Source organism: Ambystoma mexicanum, chromosome 3p (assembly GCF_040938575.1).
Source record: "Ambystoma mexicanum isolate Mex_15411 chromosome 3p, UKY_AmexF1_1, whole genome shotgun sequence".
NCBI classification, from domain to species: Eukaryota; Metazoa; Chordata; class Amphibia; order Caudata; family Ambystomatidae; genus Ambystoma; species Ambystoma mexicanum.
The window spans coordinates 248553988-248576991 of NC_090925.1; the positions used below are offsets into that span (position 1 = coordinate 248553988).

Sequence of the window (23004 nt, forward strand, 5' to 3'; positions counted from 1 at the left end):
TGATCTGAGATCCACTGTAGAGATACATTGAGAGTTAAAGTCCCCGGCAATAAGAATTTCATCCCCCGGGTAACGGATAGAGCAATCCAGTAAACCCCCCGAGAGAGCACACAGAAACTCACTAAGTAGAGAAACGCCTGAGTTCCAGTAAAGGTTTACCACAATCCAGCTCAAGCGTTCGTTTGAGTTTCTCAAAGATACTCTCACCATGAGGATCCCCTGAATACTATTTGAGAGAATTACCGAGGATTTAAACATCTCGTTAGTAGAGGCCACCAGCAAACCCCCCATTGGTCTACCCATCCCAGGAGCCAAGGCCAACTGTTGAAAAACTGTGAATCCATCAAGGCCTACTAGACCAGTTAGCCAAGTTTCTTGAAAAAGAATTAGATCGAAAGTTTTGAAAATTTCCAATCTCCTGGGCTCCTCAGAAAAGGATGTGTAGCCTCTAGTATTCCATGATAGCACATTAACTACACTGTACTTAAGAACCAGCCTGCATCACCTCCTGAGAAGCTAGGCCTTGATTCCTCGACCACGTACCATTAATGGAGTATCTTGGCTAAGGTCCTCTGTGCCTCTCCTCTACCATATAGAGAGCAGAAGTACAGAAGCCCCCTCCAGTCTTTACCCCGGGTAACATTGAGTCTGTGGGGGAAGGTTAGGGAAGGTAGAATTCCTTTCAGAAGGAAAAGCTGAAAGTGGGACTTCTTGGCAATGTCCTTAGTATGAGGGAGGAAGGAGAGGGAAGAGTCGAAGATGACTCTGAGGTTTCTGGCTTCTGAAGAGGGACCAGGGGCAGAGCCCATGGAAGAAGGCCATAGTGAAGGGAAGAAGTCAGGTGCCGTGGTCCCAATAGGGAGGATCTCTGTTTTGCTGGCATTGTGGCATGAATAATTAGAAGTGCACCTGGCCTGGATGGCTGAGAGGCAGTCACGGATGGGGGAGGATGAAAGGGCATCTATAGGAAGTTTGAAGAAGAGTTATGTGTCATCAGCATAGCACTGAAGGTTGGGGGAGAAGGAGGAAATGAGGTGTGCCAGCAGAGTAAGGTAGATGTTAAAGAGCCAAGGCAAAAGAATGCAGCCATGCAGGACGCCACAGATGGAGGAGGAAGTAGGGGAGGAAAAGATGCCCAGTATGACTTTGGAAGAGCGGTCAGTTAGGAAGGAGGTAAGCCAGTCCGAGATACCAAGGGTGTCATGGAGCCTTTTTATGAGGATGGAGTGGTTCACTGTGCCAAATGCGGAAGAGAGATCAAGGAGGATGAGGACAGCAGGGAAGTTGGAATCAAGTGATGCGAGCAGTTCTTCACGGGTGTTCAGAAGAGCAGTTTTCCGTGCCTCTGGCTGCTTGGAATCCAGACTAATGCTGGTGAAGACCGCCAACAAATTCAGTGTGGGAGTTAAGTTGGGGGAGGGCCAACTTCTCAAGCAGTTTCCCCAGGAAAGGGGTGGTGGAGATGGTGCGATGGTTGGCCGGGCAGGAAGGGTCTGCTGATGGTTTTTTAAGGAGGGGGCGCACAAGGTAGTGCTTGAGGGAGGATGGAAATGAACCAGTAGCCAAGGAGGGGATACAAAGATCAGTGAGAGCAGGGGCGAGAGAGGAAATGTTGTCCTTGATGTTTCTGATTGAGCAAGGGGAAACCTTTTTGGAAGAGACCTTCATGGAGTTGACAACTCTGGTGACTTCTTCCGGAGAGAAAGAGGCAAAGGAGGAAGGAGGAGGGTGAGTGGACAGGGTAGGCAAAGGGGGGGGGTGGGTTGGAAGACTGTGTGACAAGGCTGTTCAGTATGTTCTTGGTTTTGGAGGTGAAGTGAGTGGCAAGTACATTGCAAAGGGCCTGGGAAGGTGTAGGGGCAGTGGATACTTCGGACGGGTTGGCAAGTTCCCTGCAGATTTGGACATTTTTTGCTTTATATATGTAGGCATATGTGTGTCTGTGTTAACATTTAAACTGTGTCCTGTGACTGTATTTGTATCACTGTGCACATGTTTATGATGTCTGCATATGTGTCAGTGTATTGTGGCAAAGTTACCTGTACAGAGCCCAAGGGTCCTCTATAAGGATGCCCGGAAATCGACACATCTTAAGCCGACCCAGAAGAAGATGGCAAAAAGGGCAGGGGCTTCAAGAACATTTTGAGCTCTCTAGTGCACAGTATGCTGCCTTGTGGCAGAGATAAAGACGTGCACACAAAAAGGTAAAGGTGCCACTCCCGCCAAGCTGTTTGGGCTCAATGCAGTATGGGGAAAACTGCCATACTGCAAAAAGAATAGGAAAACATTGTTTTGCTACACCACTCTCTTTAAGGAATGTGGTAGTGCTTCAATAGATGGTAATGGGTGTAGGGCTCCTCTGCACTAGTATCTTTAATGACCTAGCATTGCCCCCAAAATGAAATGAGTTAAGCCCAGCAGTGAGATTTAAAACCACTTTACTCCCAAACAATCAGTTGTGGGCCACCAAATGGTCAGCAGATATGTTGGGGTCCAATTGAATTGGTTGAAAAAGCTACAAAGATAAAGGTTTTCATAACAGCCACTAATATCCTACAGGCTGTGAACAAGGGGGGGGATCTAATCCACACTTGGATGGATTTCCTGTTCAATCGATTATACTTCTGGGATAAACCATTAGCATTGCAATGTTTGGTCACTTGCCTATGGTGAAGTTGAAGGCTTATGGGCCACCTGAGCGGTTTAGGATTCTCCCCTTTGCTGTTCCATCACCATTTGAGGGACATGAGGTCAGATTGGATTGTAAAGGTGGCACCAAACAAGCAGGGTCTAAACCACCGGAATAACCACATAATACACAATATTTTTTTCCATGGTGGTGAACCTCAACTTTCTACCCTTAAACTGCAAACCAATGAAACTTACACTGTGGTCCCTCCCTACACGCCCCATACAGCTGAGATAAAACTATGACAATACCTGCTTCTGAAGTATCTGTCTGAATAGTGAAACTCTTTGGGAATCATGGGGCCCCGAAAACAGTTGCCTGGAAAGGGTATCCTAGTGCATCTTCAAGCGTTTTCAAACTCTTCAGTAGAAACTTCCTTTTTTAGGTGTTTAATGTAAGTAATGGCAATACGGGGTGGGGGCTGTTATGTTGCCAAAGTCAGCCATGTAGATTCTGTAATACCCATTAAGGCCTAAAATAGTCTGAGTAGTGTTGGTCTCCCACTCTTATACAACCAGTGCTTAGTTGAGGAGCGGTTGGATATTACCCCATCCTACCTCCTGCCCAAGGTAATCCGCTGAATCCTGACTAGTCCGACATTTTGGTGCCTAGAAGGTCAGGTTGGCTTGTTGAAGAGCCTAAAACCCTCTCCTCAGGTGGGAAATGTATTACTGCTATGTGGAACTAATGACAGCTTTATCAACAAGATATGATATACAAAAGTCATCTTGCCCATTCAGAGCATGGTTATCATCCTTTGAAATATGGCAGGTGCATTCTTCAAGCCAAAAGGCATCACCCTGAAATGCTAGATACTGTCATGAAAGGCAGGCCTTGGTCTTTTTGGTCCTCTTGGAAGCTGTCATCCTGGACTGCGGGCAGCATTTTTTCCTCTAACATGGCATACCGCTATTTCCTCCTGGATCAACGCGAGCGCCCTAGTGTTCCGATCAGAGCGGCTCTGGCTGGAGTCGAAGAACAACTTCTATATATGCAAACCGCAGACGCTATGGCTCTGCGTCTCAACGCATGGTAAGCCGTACCTTGCTGAGCGCTTCGCTGTTCCTTCTCCTTGCTCTCCTTCCTTGTTACGCTTGTTCCCTTTCCTCCTGCTACCGCGTTTCTGCGCTTATGTTCTCCTGTCTGTCAGGGTACTCCTCGCTCCCTCTGCCGCCTGCAGACTGGAGACGAGTTCCTCTGCCCCTCTCAATCATAGGATCCTTCATCTTACCTGGATATCCTCATTCCAACTGCCAGTTGCAGCTAGGAGACAGGCTGCGGAGCCCTCACTGCATTATTGAACGGATACCAACCCTCCACAGGTTTTTTCTTCCTCTGGGAAGGGTTTTCCCTGTGCACCTTTGACAGTCTCTCCAGAGGTTACCCAACCTGTGTGCTTCTACCAGGCAGGGAGGAATCTAGGGAGGCTTGCCCATTACTTCACGATACAAGAACAAAATAAAAGAAGTTAAAGAAGGTGGTCAGCCGTAAAACTGCCTGGGAATCGCAGGTGAGCCCTACCTGACAGATTCTTTCTGGAGTTGGCACGGTCAGTTAAGACAATTTGCCAATAACTAGGTCAAAGGTCGTGAGAAATCTTATCAAAAACCCAACTTGTAAACTAACTCATCCATTTGTGGTTAGGTCTTGATGACAGCCTTCAGAGTCCTACAGTCATTATGACATGTTAGATCATCTCAGACCTCCACTTCATTAAGAAATTTGTTCGAGAGACTAGAAACAGTCTCAAAGAAAGAGTTAGTAAAATGGTGGGAGATGAAAACATTAAGAATGTATATGGATGTGGGTAGAATACCAAGAGGCCTACGGACATGCATCTTCCCATCCTTTGAGGATGAGGATACAGAAGCTTTACAAGATTGGGAGACATTACTCATGAAGACCTCAAAAGACATGATGATTAGAATCATCAATCACTCAGCATTAGCTCATGAGAAAGCATTAGAAGCGATCAAGGAATTGAAAGAAATTATTGAAAAATTAAATCTTCCAGAAATAACATTAAAACATTATCAGATTCTAGATGATTATCTTATAAAATTTATTGAAGAACTAAAATCCAAAAAACAAAAAGCATTTTTAAGAGATGAAATTGACTACAAAATTGGAAGAGTGTACACGTATCAGAGGAAATATGACATCAAAAGTAAAAGTAAACCAATTTGGAAAATATATCCAACAACCAGTAAAGGTATAACAACACAATCTTCGACAACTCAATCATCTGATACAGAAACAAATAGTGAAGTAGAAAAAGGAACTGAAGAAATTCCTGGTACATCTGATAGAGTACAAGAATTAAATTTTTTAGAGGAGTTTTCGTCGACACAAATCTATCACAAAATCGAATTTTCAACAAGAGATGATAAACACAAGAGGCATGAGATCTGGCGCAAACGGAAGTACATCAACCAGTTTTCCAAAAACAAGGAAAAAGAGGAGGAATGCAAAAACAAAGGAGGAGGACAAAAAGGTATGCAAACGAGATCACAAGGGAAAGGGAACAAGTAAATCTTGTATTGAACTTAACAGGAGAACAAGTAAGCAATACACTCAATACAGTGCTCAATAAAGGACTCAACTACAGCCCTTCAAATAAAGCAGATTATTTTCACACGCAAATGGATTTGTTCAAATTCTGCAGGAAATTAAAATTAAAAAAATATTTTGCTGAATCGATGCACAAAAAAAGAAAAAAGACAGAACAAGAAATATCATCGCTCACAGTTGAAACAGTAGAAGGGACACTTAACATAATGAATCTTACAGAAGAAAATTATACGACAGAAATGTTCTTGGAAGAACAGAATATTAATCCTTTTCAAATGGAAGAATCTAATCTTAAATTGAAATCAAAATTCATACCAAGAATGGCAGAAAATAATGTGATAGACGTCTTTCAAAAAATGGTGAGTGAAGATTTAAGACGGAACTATCTGAACAACAAATCCTCCAAATTTAAGCATAATCTTTCACTTAAGGAATCTTATTCTTTCCCAAAAAAAGCCTCTTTTTAAAAAAATCTTTTCAACAAAAATTCGTTCATGCTTAAACTTACCTTCCACTTTTAGGTACAAAATGCTAGTAAAAATAGTCCTTCCATAAAAAAGGACTAGTTACGCGATCCTCAGTAGTGGAAAATGGCCGCCTGACGTTTTTAGCGTGACGTCATCGCGTAACGTAATGCGGTGACGTCATACGTCACGCAATCGCGGGCTTTAAAAGAGAAAAGAAAGCCAAACAATCCACCAGCGCGGATCCTGGCGACTGGTGGCAATCGATCCTGAGTAATTGCAGAAACCAAAAGTAATTAACTTATAGAGGAAGTAACAGTAGCCTCCCAAATAGAAATAGAAATAGAAAAAAACTCTGATAAAATACATGATTAATATATGGTATAAAAAATTGATTTTCTATTATTATTAGGCAAAATAATAATTTTGAAGAATTGCCTTGAAAACAAGAATACATACTGTTGATGACAAGATATATATGAGATGTTTATAATTCCTAAATGTAATACATGATTAATATATGGTCTAAATAATTGACCATAATAATAATAATTCTTAGGCAAAAAAATATTTTGGAAGGAATTGTTTTGAAAATAAGAATAAATACTGTTGATGACAATACAGTTATGAACAGTTAGAGAGAATGTTGGTTGAGATATAAAGAATAAGAAAATTAGGTAAGTGTATCAAATAAATCATAATTTAAATAGATTGTTCTTTCGCCCTACCATTTCGATTAAATATTTTCTGATTCAAATTCTGACTATTATCTTATTCTATTTTTTTTCTTCTATACTTTCCTTTCAGTATCTCTCCTGAAGAACCACGGATAATCACCGTGGGGAAACACGTGTTGAGAGCAAAAAAATGTGAATGGAAAAAAGGAAAAAAGTATGTGTATATGGACATTTACAAATACATGAAGGAAATTTAAAGTTGCATTAAAAAATAAAATCTAATTTTTTGGAACAGCAATCAAAGAATTAGCTATATTATTTTTACCAGAAGCGCAACCCACTATGGTGCTTTTACAATAAGAAAATAGATCCTGCTTTTAAAAGTTACTCTTTCTCCAGTGTCATTATCATGTTGTGACTCCAGGTCGTCGGTCTTTGGGAGAGTGAGAACATGGAGGAAAACTGTGAACAAAGTTTTTCACTCCATCTGTTCCTTTTAGGGTCAGTTTTGGAGAGATATTCACCCATTCCACTGAGCCATCTGAAGGGCTAATTGCTAGCTGATCAGGTTGAGGTTCACTTTCCTACCCTCTGTCAGAAAACAATAGCAGGGCTCCCATTCAACCCCAGGGATGAAGGCATTCAATCAATGTATATGGAAGACACTTGGCCTCTCTTTGTGATTGCCCTAGTGTAAGAAACCTGAGGCTATCTTCACTCCTAACCCCCCCTGGATTCTCTACTCAGATGGCCATCACTGTTGGACCCTGACCCTGGAGGTGGAGAAGCGAGGGAAGATCACCTGGGGGCAGAATTCTTGGGGATTGGGAGCGGGGTACAACCAGGCGAGACATGGTATCCCCCTTTTCCCATTGGCGATCAACCTAACCTTTCCCCAACCTTTATAGGTTATTTTAAGTTAGCTCCCCTTATTTGCCCACATGTGACACTTGACTGTACTGAGACAGGGAAGAGGAGACTGAGAGTAATGAACACTAAACTCTTTTACCTCTCTAGTACTGGAACGAGGAGGATGCCTTCTAAGAGCTGTGAAGGTCAGACATGTTCTTTCTTTTGATTGTGGTCAGGCAGGGCTAATTGCCAATTCTCCTTGTAAATGGGAGCACACTGTGATTATGATTAATTATACATTTCTTAGGATAGGTAGGGGGGGTGCAAGGGTGATAAATCGACCCTGACACTAGGTGGTATACAATAATAAAAAGACAACAGGTGTCCACAAACTTGTGGTACACTCCCGTCCCTCGCACACCCTATATGTGTTGAATTAACAACCAACAATTTATAATACTTGAGCAAAAAACGTAAGCAAAAAACTTCTTGACTCATGTCTCATTCCCTTTGTGGTAACATTTCTTTATATAACATATAGTTAGAGCTGCTAGATCCTTTAGATTGTTATGCTTCTTTCATTTCTATAATTAATGACACCAAAATTCATCTTTTAGTCACTGTGTTCATATATTCTCAAATCATCAACTTATCTGTCATGCTTATTTTTTGAGATTGGTAATCACCTGGATGTTGCTCCATAAATGTAAATTTCGATTTTAAGGAAGAGCGTCCTGTTCAATGCAGCCTTTTCTTGATTTGTATTCCAATTTTGATATCAGTCAGCCTGTGTGTATAAAACTGAGAGTAGGTTAAAAAGTAGGCTACAAATCAGCCAAAGAATTTGTGGGAGAAAAAGGTTTCATTTATACCTACCACAGCTGGATCCTTTTGTGATCCTTTGGAGCCATTCATGTCACATTATTCAATCAGCAATGGTGTTGTGCCATCATCCCACAGCTGCTATCTTGTCTTTACCTAAAACAGGTGGATAAGAGTGGTGTCACTTGTCATTCTAGGTATATTGCCAAGTAAATTAACAAAAGGTGTCTGCTTGATCTTACCTCATATGTTAATGTATGGAAGAGTCCTGTTCTGTTTTAATTCGCTGTATCTCAGTCTCTTGTTCTGATACAGGCTTGGATACCACCCTGAAACTAGATATAGGTAAATTCTGTCACTGGAATATATTATGGCTAAGGTGTGTAACCTGTTTTCTTATTTTTATATCATGCTTACCTCTTTCAGTTAGTCTGCTGCGTGTGGAGGCCGGCTGCTGTAGAGCCGCGATCGATAGCGGAATACAAAATGGCCGCTTTTTAAAGGTCACGTCATCACGCAATAGCGTGATGACGTAGTTAATGTTTATGTACGTCACGTCATGACAGAGGTGCGTCGTGATGTCATTGTTGAAAATTCGTCATGGAATGCAATTGGTTAACTTGAAGTTCAATTTAGCCGTAATGTGCTAAATCTTATTTTCTGTAAGATACTGTTGTAACTAATAGTATCCTCGCTGGATCGTTGTTAATTTGTATAGTGTTAGGGTATACTTATAATTTACATATGGTGCTAGCTTGCCTATAGGTACATCATATCAAACCATTGTGGTAGCCATGATTCGTAAGTGCTGGGAGGCAGGGCTAATTGGACATTCACACATGCAGCCTGTCAAGAGGCTGCAGGTGTATAGAAGGAGACCAGCCCAGCAGGGAAGAGAGCTACACGATAAGCAGCAAGGAGGCCGGCGCAAGCAGCAGGGAACCTCATTTTAGCAGGACGCCGAGTTGATGGTGTCAGAATTCTCCTTCACTTGTCTTGATCCGTAGTGTAGAAGAAGAATTCTTATCACTAATGTACCCCTCTGGATGCATAATGTGACATGCAGAGGGATCAATCAATTAAAAGAGAGGATCCAAACGAGAAACACCAATGGCTGCAAGGGAAAACCAGTCACTGGTTATTATTCTGCAATGAATTGACAAACATACATAGGTCAGAGAAACAAAAGTGACCTGTGCTAATCAAGGTTTTCAAATACCAAAGAACCGGAATTCCCAGATGCACAGGATTACAGGTGTCAAAAGATGATCTGCAAATCCTCCCTGTCTTGGGAGGAGAGCCCAGGGGCAACGTGCTCGCCTTGGAAGCAAGACGACACGAACCACCACAGGTTCGATCCCAGGGTCCACGCTTAGAAACCTCTGGGTATTAAGCGCGTTATAAATAACCTATCATATCATATCAAAGTACATACAGATATTCAGTAATAGTCACGAATGAGAACAAGAAGACAAGCAATAACGAGTGTACAATCTTACCGTATGAATCCTTGCTTTGTCTTGAAGTGCTGAAAATGTCAATGAAGCATGAAGGGTCCAGCTACTGACACGACGGCACGAGGGTGCCTAATGTCGACAAAACCCTATGCCGACGAAACGAGGACGCTTACATGGAGGGCACACAATGGAAGTCTCTAGTCCATGTGCCAAGAAGGAGGAAGTCCTTAGAATTGTGGTGTTGTATTGTCGGAAAGGAATCACAATCCAACAGAAGGTCCAAATAGTCAAAGCGATTCCCTGGTGAGAAGTACGCTCACAAGGCAGTCCAGCAAACAATCCGGGTTGGTAGGAAGCAAGGCAAAACGATACCAGAGTAAAAGCAGAAGCGGTCTGAGGAACAGTCCGTTTCAAGGCAGTATTCGGGTAAGCGTAGGCAAAATTCAGCAGCGAAGCAGGTCAAAAATGAAGCAGTGTCAATTCCGTATAACAGGCTCAAAGCAGACAAGGAACAAACAAAGAAGAGAGAGAGGTGGCCTGTGGAAGCGTGGCGTGGGATCTGGGGCTCCATTGAACGGACTGGACGTGGTGAAGGGAGCCGTGTGGGAAGGCTGTCCCTTTCCCTTATGTCCAAGGTGCTCATTCCCTGGTATTGAGAGGCCAACACAGGAGTGCCTGAGGGGCAGGAGCTGGAACCCTGACATCAAAAGCAGAAGGCTGTGTGATCCGCGCTGCTGGAGGAGCTATTAAAGCTACTAGTGAGTTTCTGACAAATGCCAAACCCGGTGCACAAGTGTTTGAACTCTATTGTTAAGGATTACTTTGTATCAATATGGTCGCATGCCGCAGAAGAGCATGTTTTCCAAAGTCTCTGGTGTGAACCATTGTTGATTACTAAACTATCAGTAATGCTTTGTATCGGGGTGGTCGCTTGTGGAAAGAAGCATGTTTTTTGAAGGTCTTCGAGCGCTGGGCAATTTATTTAAAGTGGTCAAACGCATATTGAACAACAGACTAAATTGAAAATATGTCACAAGCAAAGTCCATAGTTATCGAATATCGAAGTGAACAAAACTTTGCAAATTAACAGAATGATTACATGTTGAATCAAAAGGGAGCGGAACCTTAAATTCAAGTAAAGCCACTGTATGCTGAGTTCTGAAGTGAATATAACTTTTAAAGAATAAGCAAACAAAAATATACTGAAGCTTAATTTAAAGTGGGACTTTTAAGTTGAACAAAAGAGAGGAGTACCAAATTGTGTAAAAACTGCAAATAGGAATATACATTCGAAAAGCAGAATTAACTGAACTCTGGAAATTACAACTCAGAATTAATTGAAATTTGGAAATTAAAATTAGGAAGACAAGGATATTCTGGTTTGGAAATAAAACTAAATCTTGGGGGAAGGGAAATCTTGAGATTTGAGACATTTGGGTTCTCTTGTGTTTGAAATGTGTTGTTTGGATCTTGGGGAAGGGAACACTGAGGTATGTTTATAAATGTATCACCTTGATCTCAAGAAGGTAATTTTGAGACTTTTTTGTGGAACTGTTTTACACTTGGGGAAGGGAGCTGAAAGGAAGCTGTGAGCTGGAAGAAGCTCAGAACTTTGTGTTGAACACTATTTTCTTTTGGTTGCTGACATCCTTACACATTGTACATATTTAATTGTATTGTATAGGGTTTGGACACAGAACGATTCTTAACTTGGGCTCTTTGACTCAGACTTTCCATAGATTCATGTAGGTAGGGAAAGGCCTTTTTCCATCCTGACATTTAAGTTAATAAAGTGTTTTATTTTTAATTCTGAATTTGTTGTCTCTGTCTTGCTTCATGATGCCTTCATACTATCCAATTATATAGGTTGTCTCGCCAAGTCTGGTACCCTCATTTTAAGGTCCTGTCCATATGCCCTGTAAAACTGAAGGCTTCTTAAGCTTCATGACCAGTGCAGTGTGTCTTAACAAGTAGTAAAATCAATCCGGGAAGCCTTCTGGTCGTACCAGTGTAGACCAAATCTTGACCTGCTTTCGGATTGCTGTTGCCTTAAACCATCGTAAGTGCCATCCTTTTCCTATAGCCTAACCCACCACATTTAAGGTTGGAAAAGAAGATGAGAATTCCCAGCATTCTTTCACGAGTGCCAAAGAGCTCTGACTGGCTCGCCAAAGAGAAGTTTAACAGGCCTGAAAACTTCAGCATCTTGAGGCACGCCTCTATAAACAAATACGAAACATGGCAGAAGGAGATGCCACTTCCTTCTCAAGGGTCTTCTTAAACACCCATCATGCTCCTTAAGGTTCAGTTAAATATTTAAACTAAACAATTGGTATGTTGATTATAAGCGGTTGAAAACGTATAAGTGACTCCACATTCCCTCCACATTGCCTTCATATAGTTCTCAAGTAGCATAACATCTGTAGTGGCCTTCTACTTGGACACCCATCTTAGGTCAGTATAAGTAAAGAGACAACCTTTCCTTTTTCTTCGTCACCCCATGGTGACATGCTAAAGACAAAGAGGCTGCTCCCTGGCTCTGGCCAAATCCTGCAAAAGAGGCTGCCCAAACATCTCCAAACCCTACCTCTGGCTAGAAGGAAGACGGTCAAAAGCATAGTGGAGAACAAAGGCTGGTCTTAAAACAGCATGACCAGCTATTTTGAAAACTGTAGTGCCCAATATGCTGCCACGTAGTAACAATAGAGATACACAGGCTGCATCCTTAAAGGTAAAACTAATGGTACCACTTCCACCGGCCCATCTTGGCTCCACTTAATATGTGAAAAACCACCATACTCCAAAAAGAATGGATGGGCAAAGTGTTTCCCTGCACTACTGTCCTTAAAGGAGGTAGTAGTGCTACAATAGTCTCCAAATGCCCTGCACTGGTAACCCAAAGGACCGACAAGGACCCCAAAACAAAATTCGATAAGTCTGGTAGTGAGGCTTAAAACAACCAAAATCGGGTAAGTGTCACCAAATAGTATGCAGATATGCTGGGGGTTGCATTGAAGGGGATGCGAACAGTGCACAAAGAAATGGTTTTCCTAACAGTCCCCACTCTAGAGTCCCAATGCATACATTATGGCAAAGATTCAGAGCACACATTTTGGAAATGTGAGGCCGAGGAGCAGAAAAATGCAGTAGTTGTAGCGAGCACAGCAAAATAAAAGAGGTGATGGCTGGAAGGTTTAGAATTCACGAGACCAGAAGCATCCCCAGACATGTTTTGGCCTTGTTGGACCTAATCAGTGAGGAGTAGCTTGGGTCTCTAGGCCCATCAGGCCTGGGTCCCACGTCTGGACCTACACATCCGCTCAGGGTGACTACAGCAAAACAAAAGAGGTGATGGCTAGAAGGTGTAGAATTAATCTTAACCCCTGGCATTGCTCTGTGCAACCTTCTAGACCATCAGTCTTCGCCTGCCAAGCCATTACAAAAGGGGAAAGACCATATACCGTATGTAAGTCAGACTTGGTCCCACCCCAAAAGGGGCAGTGTCTTGTTCTTTCCCTTCATACTGAGCAAACATGCTTGTGGACAGAAAGAGGTAATAGGTGAACACCCAGGAGTGAGGAAGATCAGATAAGGAGTGCAGACAGAGAAACTAGAGTAAGCTACTAGGTGAAAAGAACGAGCCGAGCACACGTGCATCACACGTAGGCAGGGAGCACAAGACAGATCAAATACCACCACAGGTTTGGAGGAAACTGTAGAGCTTCTGGGCCACCTTGACAGAGCTATCTAACCCAAAGATAGTGACTGACCCTTTTAAGCCCTCAGCTCATGAGGCACGATGGCATTAACAAGCTAATAAAGAGAAATATGTACAACACCTGAGTTTTATTTTATTTATTTTTTGTTGTAAATTTGTGAAAAGACTGTAATGAAAAACAAAAAAGAAAGAAGGAAACCGCTTGGAAGGTGGTTGGGAACACAGCAACCTAATCAATCCTGTAACCCAGACTTAAGTAGGAGAGGCCCCAAACAAAGATTTTGTTGAATCACTCAACATTATCTAGACAATATACAAGGAGGTAAAGGGAAACCAATGTTTGGGGAGTTGAGAAGGTCAGGATGGTGTTCCAGAGAGTTGGAAAGTTAGTTGAGACAGCAAGAGAAAGTGTGAGGAGTAGATTGCTGGGTCAGCTAGCTAAGTCCCTGGGTGATATTAAGCCATCATGAGGACTTCTTATGGGAAGCCCAGAAACTGGCAGGAGCCAGGCAACATTATGAAGGAGAGTGCCTTGCCAGCTGTGGATTATAACCCAGCCCCTAGTGAGGACTGGGGATCACCAGAATTTGTGATGGAAACATACCATCCTGCTGTGCCTAAAGTAGGACATAGCCTTGTAATGTTGAGACTCCAAAGAAACCCAGAAGTTCCATCCTTGGCTGGAATGTGTGAATACCATTTGCTTGAAAAGCACCCCATCAGATTAATTCCTGCTTGTAAAGTTCCTGGGGGTCTGGGCAGGGAGGTGAATCACATGTTCTTCACCAGATAGGCGTTGCATCTTATCCACAAAACAAGAATCCGTCCCACCACCAGAAATGTACCATATCTGGGGTGAGGTGCATCCAATGAATCTTTTCATGGACTAAGGAACGGATCAAGGAGAAGCAAAAAGAAGTGTGCTGGGGTGCTGTAGCGAGACTGTGAGTGAACTGAAGGCAGCCAGATGGTGAGGAGACCCTGCACTCCTGTAATTTGGCACACGCACTGACATTTGGACTAGGGCATTAGGTCCTTATAGTTAAGTCCTTTCACATTTGTTACTCCTCTGTTCTGACGCTGTTAACAATAGATTCTTCCCTCGTATGTTTCAAATCCCTCCAAAGTAGTGCCTGTAAGAGTTGATTCAACCGTTTCTACTGTGTAAATGAAGCTGTTGAACTTGTTCCCTTTGCATTGAGTCACCTGTTGCATCCAACCGTGACATGTGCAGGCATCTGTACATTTGTGTCAACACATTGGTCATTGAATGAATGTTGTAGTATGCCCGTGTACATGCGTGGAGTAGTTGGCCTGTTTCTTTGAACATGTCTGTTATCATCATCGGGTACATGCATGTGTGTTTGCCTATGCTTGTGTGTCAGTCTATGCATATGTATCTCTTTGCATGTGTATTGTCGTCTGTCTGTTCATATGTAGTCTGTATACTTATGTATATGCATAGGCAGGAATCTGCGCATAAGTAGCATGCATGTTCCGGGGTTTGTGCACCTGCATTAATGCTTGCACATATTTCTCGGGGTCCTTCATGTTGATACCCAGGTCCTATATTTAGAAGCTGTTATTTCTGTTTTCTTTAGTCTCCATGATGCACCAACCAGCGACAGCCTCGCACTACACGTCAGCACAAGGAGGGAGCCAGCACTATCAGGGCCAGCCAGCTATCGCAATGATGAATCAAGGAGCCCAGGGCAACAGCATGATGGGCCAGCGACCGGTGGGCCCCTACAGGCCTTCACAGCAAGGTAAGGCCATATATCTGCTGCCTGACAGAGAAACTAATCTTGAAGGTGCCATCACCCTCACTGCAGTAAGAAGGATCCTTGCAATCCCCCCAACAAGTAATGGCCAAGGAGATGCACTTCTTGAAAGCTATCCTGCCAGAGCAGTGTGCATTCCCTCAAGCACCGCAAACTTGAATTGTGAAGACACCATTCCTCCTCGACTGCAGCGAGAGTAGGCTCTTGCAGGGCATCAGAGGGAAGTAGGCCAGGGTATTACATTCTTTTTCCGATAGTAATTACGTTGTGGTACTTTACCACTAAGTAATTACTTCAAATTTTCATTGACATTTTTAGGGAATTGTGAGGGAAGGGGTAAAAAGGGGGTGCTGACCCGTTTAGGGTAGTGCAGTAATGAAGGGGAAGGAGAGGTATTGGTGGCCCCCACCCCCTCAAAATTGATACAAAATTAGATGAAATAATTCAAAGTAATTACTTTGTGATAATGTACCACAAAGTAATTACTGTTGGCAAAAGAACATGGAACCGTACGCCAGAGCATGCTTCTAAAATAGGGAGCCCTCTTTCAAACACTGCAGTGGGCGCACAGCAAATGCACTCCCAGAGCGCAATTCTACCAGAACAAAGTCACATCTGTAGAACTTCAGGGAGCATGTTTTTACAGGCCATCACAGAATGATGAGAGCTCCACAGGTGTGTCCTCCAGACCCACATACCTAAGTGAAGTTGGAGTCTACGCACCGAGTAATGGGAGCTTCTATGTACCACTGTAGCGAGAGCTAGGTGAGGCATGAGATGTGCACTACCAGAACTGCCTTTCATTGTCCTTCTCTTCTCTGACCTCAGGTTCCTCGCAACAGTATATGGGGCAGGAGGAATACTATAGCGAACAGTATGGACACGGGCAGGGCTCCTCTGAAACAATGAACCAGCAATACTACCCAGATGGTAAGTTTCCTCCTCTGGATCATCTCATTTCAAGTCATGTCTATGTGGGGAAGGGTTGTTTGCAGCATTGCAACCTGCTGTCTAGGCAGTGTTTTATGGTTGTAAAAGTAGGCATGTAAATTTGTTCTAACGGATAACTTCCTCCCATAGATTCCTGATCTTAGACATATCCTCAATAGTCACCAAAGGACACCTGAGCTACTCCACGTCCAACTCCATCACAGCGTCATAGGTGCCCTCTGGACTGGCTATTGCTCAGCTGTACATATAGGGGCCTGTACCAGATATGCTAATTCAGCACTTTTTCTGTCGCAAATGTTTTTGAAACATCTCTCCCTAAAATGGGGTTGCAAAAAACATCAGAGCTTGTTGTTCGGTGCCTTGAAGCAGATCACAGTACAGATACCTGCGGCTCCTTTCAGGTCATGCTCCCCAAAGCTGTGAGGTTCAGTAAGATCTTTCATACACTCCACAAATGTGTTGGGGAGGGACAGACGTTCTCTGTCTGCACAACCCCAGTGCAAGTCAATGTAACAACACTTTGAGCCCAAGCGACCCTGGCTACAGACATAACGTCCAAGAAGCAGGACAGAAAGCCCAGGTTTTGGAGTGAATCCTCTTCCTCCAGACATTTTTGCTCATCCAATTTCAAGAGAAGGCTCCGGCACTCACTCCCCAGTGCCATGAGTAGAGCCAGAGATGGGGATAGCAATTCTGATTCCAGAATGGATTAAGGAGGTACTCTTTCCAGCAAGGGTGTCTTCCCTGTCTTACCTGGAGGCTTTCAGGCAGTATTTTCTAACGGAACGCTTTGGTGTCCTCTGCTTTTTTTATTGCACATAGGGTCTCACCTGATTACTTCTCAGTGCTTCTCCAGCTCCTTCACTGAACAAGCTGATTTTTAAGCCCAATCGTACAGCTGTGGGTTTGGACTTCCGGCCAACCACTTCAGTGCTAATGGGCTCTGGTGCTGTGTCTTCAATATGTGCTCTGGGCCCTTCTTTGGAGGTGCTGCAAGTACCACATTTGGTGGCCATGCTGAATCTGGCATCGCTACTGAGTTTTTACTTTTAAACAATTTTTATTGATTTTCACAACAAATTACAAACATCCAACAAACCAGCATTATATATTATCATTTTACGACATCTGAAACTTAGCATTTAAATTCTGCTGTACACTATTAACCCTTCCCCCAAACTCGAGCTTACTCCACCTCGCTTCCCACTGCTCCTCCGTTTCTAGGTATTCCTGTAATCTGCTCCTCAGCTGAGTCACGCTCGCTGGGGTCGTTCTGAGTGGGCTCGTATAATGTGGCTACCATATGTCTCCAGGCCATCAGGGATCCCACTCTCCCCTCCCCTCTCTATTGCTCGCTTCTTGCCATACTGCCGTTTCGGCTTCAGTCCATTTCTGCATGTCCCGCCACCATACCTCAACTTTGGGTCTGTGGCTTGCCTTCCATCCCATGGCTATTCTTCGTTTAGCAAGAATATTTGCCAGGTCCTTACGCTTGCTTATATGCCTCTGTTGTCATGGCCTAGGGAACCCCCCCCCCACCATGCACGCCCATACTGATTTTACATTTATCTTAATCCCTTTTTCCATTAGCCGGAGGGCTATCTCTCCCCAGAACTTCCCAAGTTCCGGACATGCCCAAAACATGTGTGTCATTCCTGCATTTACTGTTTTTTTTGCAAACAATTTTTATTATTATTTAATACAACCAAACAAATGCAACAAACTTACCACACACATTGTAACATTTCAAGATTTACATTGCGCTTCCAGGTCTGCTGTCCCCCCAAACCCCTGCCCATTCGAGCCTGCTCCATGTATCACTCTGCACCTGTTCCTACTAAGAGATTCCTCTCTCTGTCTCCTCCTCTGAGTCCTGGTCGGTTGACCAGTCTTGGGCGGGTCCATACAGCGTGGCCACTAAATGCTTCCAGGCTGTCGGGGTTTCTGCCTCTTCCTCCCCTCCTCTATTCCCAGTGTCTTGTCATACTGCTGTTTCAGCTTCAGTCCATTTTTGTAGATCACTCCACCAGATTTCTATTCTAGGTCTGTTACATGCTTTCCATCCCATTGCTATCCTGCGCTTGGCAAGTATAAATGCCAAGTCCTTTAGTTTGCTTACATGTTTTAATTGGCGTGGTCTAGGGAATTCTCCTATCAGGCATGCCCACTCTGATTCAACGTTTAGTTTAATCCCCTTCACATCAAGCCGGTGGGCTATTTCCTCCCAAAATTTCCCAATTTCAGGGCATGCCTAAAACATATGTGTCATCACCGCATTATCTTCTCCACATTTCTGGCATGTTTGCCGTTCAGCATTCTTGAATTTGGCTATTCTTTGGGGGGGTCATATATGCTCTATGGGTTATATATAGCTGTATTTGCTGTAACCTAGCATTCCTGGAAAACTTTTTATGGTACCCTTGTGCCCGCTCCCACAACCCATCGTTCATTGGTTCCCCCACCTCTTCTTCCCAATCCTGTCTCAATTGTGTCACCTCCTTCCCCACTTTGGTCATCAGAAGTTCATATAGCCTAGATATTTTGTGCCCTCCTTCTGCGATATCATATAACGTGTCAATGGTGGTCTCAGGTTGCTCTTCTAATGTTATCTCTGACCATGTTGCTTTAATCCTTTAATCTGTCATATGTGATATACTGCCCCTCGTGCAACCACGTTTCTTCGACCAGCCCTAGGAATGTCTTAATCGCCCCCTCCTGCCACATATCTCCCATTGTTACAATTCCCACCGATTCCCAGTGCCTCCTAATCGTCTTGATTAATTGCTCATCCTTTCCAGCCAGTGCAATCAGTGGCATTTGGGGTGAGCACGGTGTCAGCTTTTCCATGACCTGGCAAGCTTTTCGCCATATCTCCCATCCCAATATCCGTATCTTTGAACACATGTTTATCTCTGCTTAGGGCAACCATATCATTTCTTTTAGGAAGAACGAGGCACATTCTAGTCACAGTAAATTTCGATTCTGAGGTGTGGTCTTCCGAAAGCCATTTATCCACATATTGCAGTTGACTTGCCATTCCTGCATTTACTTCTCTACATTTGGGGCATGTTTGTCGTTCCGCTTTCTCGAATTTAGCTATGCGTTGGGGAGTTAAATATGCTCTATGAGTTACATAGAGCTGTATCTGCTGAAGCCTCACATTTCTGAACACCTTTTTGTGGCACCCTTGGGCTCTTTCCCATAGGCTATCACCCATGGCCTCCCCAACCTCCTCTTCCCAGTCTAACCTTAATTGGGTCACTTCTTTCCCAATTCTGGACATCAGGAGCTCATAAAGTCTCGAAATCTCATGTCGTCTGTCTGCCATGTCATACATCATTTCTATGGCTTCGTCGGGTTGTCCTTCTAGTATTATTTCGAACCATGTCTTATTAATTTGCCGTACCATTCTGACATAAGTGATGTATTGCCCCACTTGTAAACCTGTCTCTTCCACCAGCACCCCAAATTCTTTTATCTTCTCCTCTTGCCATTTGTTTCCCACTGTTACAATCCCCACTGATTCCCATCGCCCACAAATCCTCCTCCTCAATTGTTCATCCCCTGCAGTGAGTGCCACTAGTGGTACTTGCGGGGAACACAGGGCTGGGTTTTCCATAACCTGACATGACTTTCGCCACATCATCCATCTCAGCTCCAACATCCCAGAGCACCCTCTCACTTCCGACTTAGGGGCCACACTCCCGACTCAGCAGTCTGGACTCTGACGTAGTGTCCTCGGATAACCATTTGGCCACGTATTTCAATTGGCTAGCCAGGCAATAGGCTTCAGAATTCGGCTGTTTTATGCCCCCTCTGTCATACATGTTCTACAGTTTCCACATGGCTATTCTATTCCCAGAATTGTGCCAGAGGAACCCCCTACATATGCTCTGAAGTTTGGCAAAGAAACATTTTGGTATCACATAGGTATATTCCCAAAATAATGTAATAATCTGGGTACTACAACCATTTTCAATAGCGCTCCTCTTCCCTTCATGGCCAAGGGTAGTTTAATCCCGAATTTCATGCTATTTTCTATACTTGTTACTGCACTCTCGGTGTTATGCCTGTGCTCCTTCTCCACCGTGTGATAAACATTTACCCCCAAATACCTGAATGTTTCAGTTTCCCATGGTATTTGCAACACAGGCAATTGCTTCCCTGGGACTCCTATATACCTCCCCAGCGAGAATATACATGATTTCTTGGGGTTAACGGCTATACCCGATAATGTTGCCGATCTCGCCATAATTTCCAATATGTATTGGAGGTTTTCCTCAGGATATTGCAAGTATAGCAGCATATTGTCTGCATATAGCGAAATTAGGTGCGGTTCCCCATGTATCCGGCATCGCTAATGAGTTCAGGGATATTTTTCCACTCTTGATGGTCTCAAGAAAGCATTTCTTTACTTTGTAGAGCATCTTTGGGGATAATTATATGGATGATGTTGAGGAGGTTGTCTTTGCTATCAAATAGGGTTTGGGTCAAGATCCATATTTTGTGTGCACGGTTTTTGATGACCTGGCTCAGGGGCTCCAGGGTCCCAGTGGTCTAGACACCTTTACTGAATAGCATTTACTGAATGCTATTCTGGACACTTGGATGAGATGCCGTTATATAATGCAACTGTCAGGAAGGCTGCTGCCTGAAGTTGTCGGCTCTGGATGCTTTCAAGTTAGTACAGAATTTGACTGAAATCCTGGAGTTGGATTCAAAGGATTAGGTTCTGCTATCTTTTTGTGATATGATATGGCATTTATAATGTGCCTGTAGACCAGTGTTTCAAGGCGCGACAAAGCAAGGGGGGGGGATAGAGGGAAGATCTTACTAGGCCAGGTGACATTGAGATTGTGCAAGTGCAGGGGAGGGGGGGAAGGGGAGAAGTGTGGCGGAAAAGATGGAGGGGGCAGTGCAGTACATAAGATAACCATAAAAAATAAATATAAATAAATAAATAAAATAAAGACAATAAATAAGAAGTGCGGCCAGCTGGTGACAAGCGCAAGGGTAAGGGCAGACATCGGTTGTCAAGTGCTTCTAGGGGGCTGTAGGGATACAAAAACAGTCCCTGAGTGCAAGGGTTGCCAGAGGGCAGTGCAGGTGTGCAACTGGTGGGGAGGGGACCTTGGCCCGAGGTCAGAGGGTATCCAGGTAACCCAGTGCAGTTTCAGTTTCAACCAGGAGCTCAGCAGGGGAGCAGAGGAGAGAAAGCAGAAGCAAAGAGTAAGGCCTTGAGGTGCTTCTAGAACCGGAGATGGTTCTCCTCAAGTTTCAGAGAGGCAGGGAGGCTGTTCCAGAGGGAGGCCCCAGCAGAAGAAAGAGATCTACCACCAACTCGTTGCTTGAAGAAGTGACTGACCCTGACGGACTTCGAGGAAGATTAGCGAAGAGCTTGAGAAGGAAGATATTTAGGAAGAGAGAGTTGAAGGTATTGAGGCCCCAGGCCCAGAAGGCCTTATGGACAATGCAGAGGGGTTTGAACTTAATCCTTTCCGCCACTGGGAGCCAGTGCAGAGATTTCAGTCCTGGAGAGATAGGATCCTTGGGCTTGAGGCCAAGGACAAGTCTTGCCGTCCTGTTTTGGATGAGTTACAGAGGGTGGAGAGTAGAGGCAGGCAAATTTAGAAAGAGGCTGTTGCAGTAGTCCAGCCTAGAGAGAACCAGAGCTCTGGAGACAGTGAGCTTCTGGGGGAAGGAGAGGAAAGGAATAATACCCCTGAGGAGGTGCAGCTGGTAGTGTGACTTCTTAGAGACTTCAGAGATGTGAGTAGAGAAGGAGAGTGTGGAGTTGAAGATGACCCTGAGGTTTTTCGCCTCACAGGTGGGAGCAGGAAGGGGGCCAAGAGAGGCCGGCCAGAGAGTGGCAGGAAAGGAGGGAGCAGGTGTGCCGATGAGGAGAATGTTGGTCTTACTGGCATTAAGGCAGAGATCATTGGCGGCACACCACTCCTGGATAGCAGACAGACAGTCAGAGATGAGAGAATGAGAAGAGGTGGCGGAAGGGAGCCTGAAAATGAGTTGAGTGTCATCTGCATAGAACTGAAAGTAGGGGCAGAGAGCGGCAATGCGTCTGGCAAGAAGTGCCAGGTATTGGTTAAACAGCCAGAAAGAGAGGTTAGACCCCTTGGGAACACCACAGGTAGAGATAGAGATAGAGGAGAGGAAGGACCCACGTTGGACCTGGGAGGGTCGATGGGAGAGGAAAGAAGACAGCCAAGCCAGGGCCTGATCAGTGATACCTAGGTATCACAGAGACGGTTGAGCAGGATGGCATGGTTGACCTTGAGGCTTTGAGACAGCTGTTTGGGAACAACCTTGGTCTGCATCATCGATCTGTAAGTCAATATCCAGAAAACATAGATCCAAACAGAATGCCTTTCCAAACCTAACTCTGGATTGTGAGTCTAAAATGTTTGACTCTAAGTAGCAAACATTTTGCCTAGGGCAGCTTGGGCCTTATGGCTGCCGTAGGCAAAGTAATTACTTTGTGGTACATTACCTATGCTACTACTCCCCAAGCTTCTCTATAAAAATAACTTTATTTTTGTGTTGTGGCAATTACAGACACCATGCTCCATTCTCTTACTCAGTTGCTCCCCTCATCTCCTTTTCCTGATCTCACTAATCCTCTCTTCGCCCTCCTCCTTCTCCTACTCTACTTCTGATACCCCATCTCCTCCCTCTCTCCTTCTCACCTTCCATCCCTCTCTCCTGTCCCTCTGATGTACTGCATTCTCACTTTATCTCCTTCTAGCACCTCTACTGTCACCCTTCGCCACTCTACTTCTCTCACCTCTTCTAGGGATAAAGTAGCATGTTCACTCTCCCCTCTTCTCCGCCAACCGCACTCTCACCACACTCTCACAAACTACCTAATATACGCACTCTCCTCACATCTCCACACTTCTCTCCTGCACTTGTTCCCTTGTACCCCTCTACTGTACTCCTCTCTACTATCCTTCCACTCTCACATCATCTACCCTTTCAAACAGTCCGACAGACACAAGTGATCACAG

The 23004-nt window shown here is 44.1% G+C and overlaps 1 protein-coding gene across 3 annotated transcripts in view; it reads left to right on the forward strand.

Moving 5' to 3' along the window:
- Positions 1-23004, forward strand: part of SS18L1 (SS18L1 subunit of BAF chromatin remodeling complex) — a 405815-nt gene that overhangs the window by 112140 nt on the left and 270671 nt on the right. For all 3 annotated transcript variants that reach the window (XM_069650717.1, XM_069650716.1, XM_069650718.1), the window contains 2 exons: positions 14852-15016; positions 15860-15961. In XM_069650717.1, coding sequence (XP_069506818.1) covers positions 14852-15016; positions 15860-15961 — 267 coding nt within the window. The remainder of the gene's footprint in view (positions 1-14851; positions 15017-15859; positions 15962-23004) is intronic.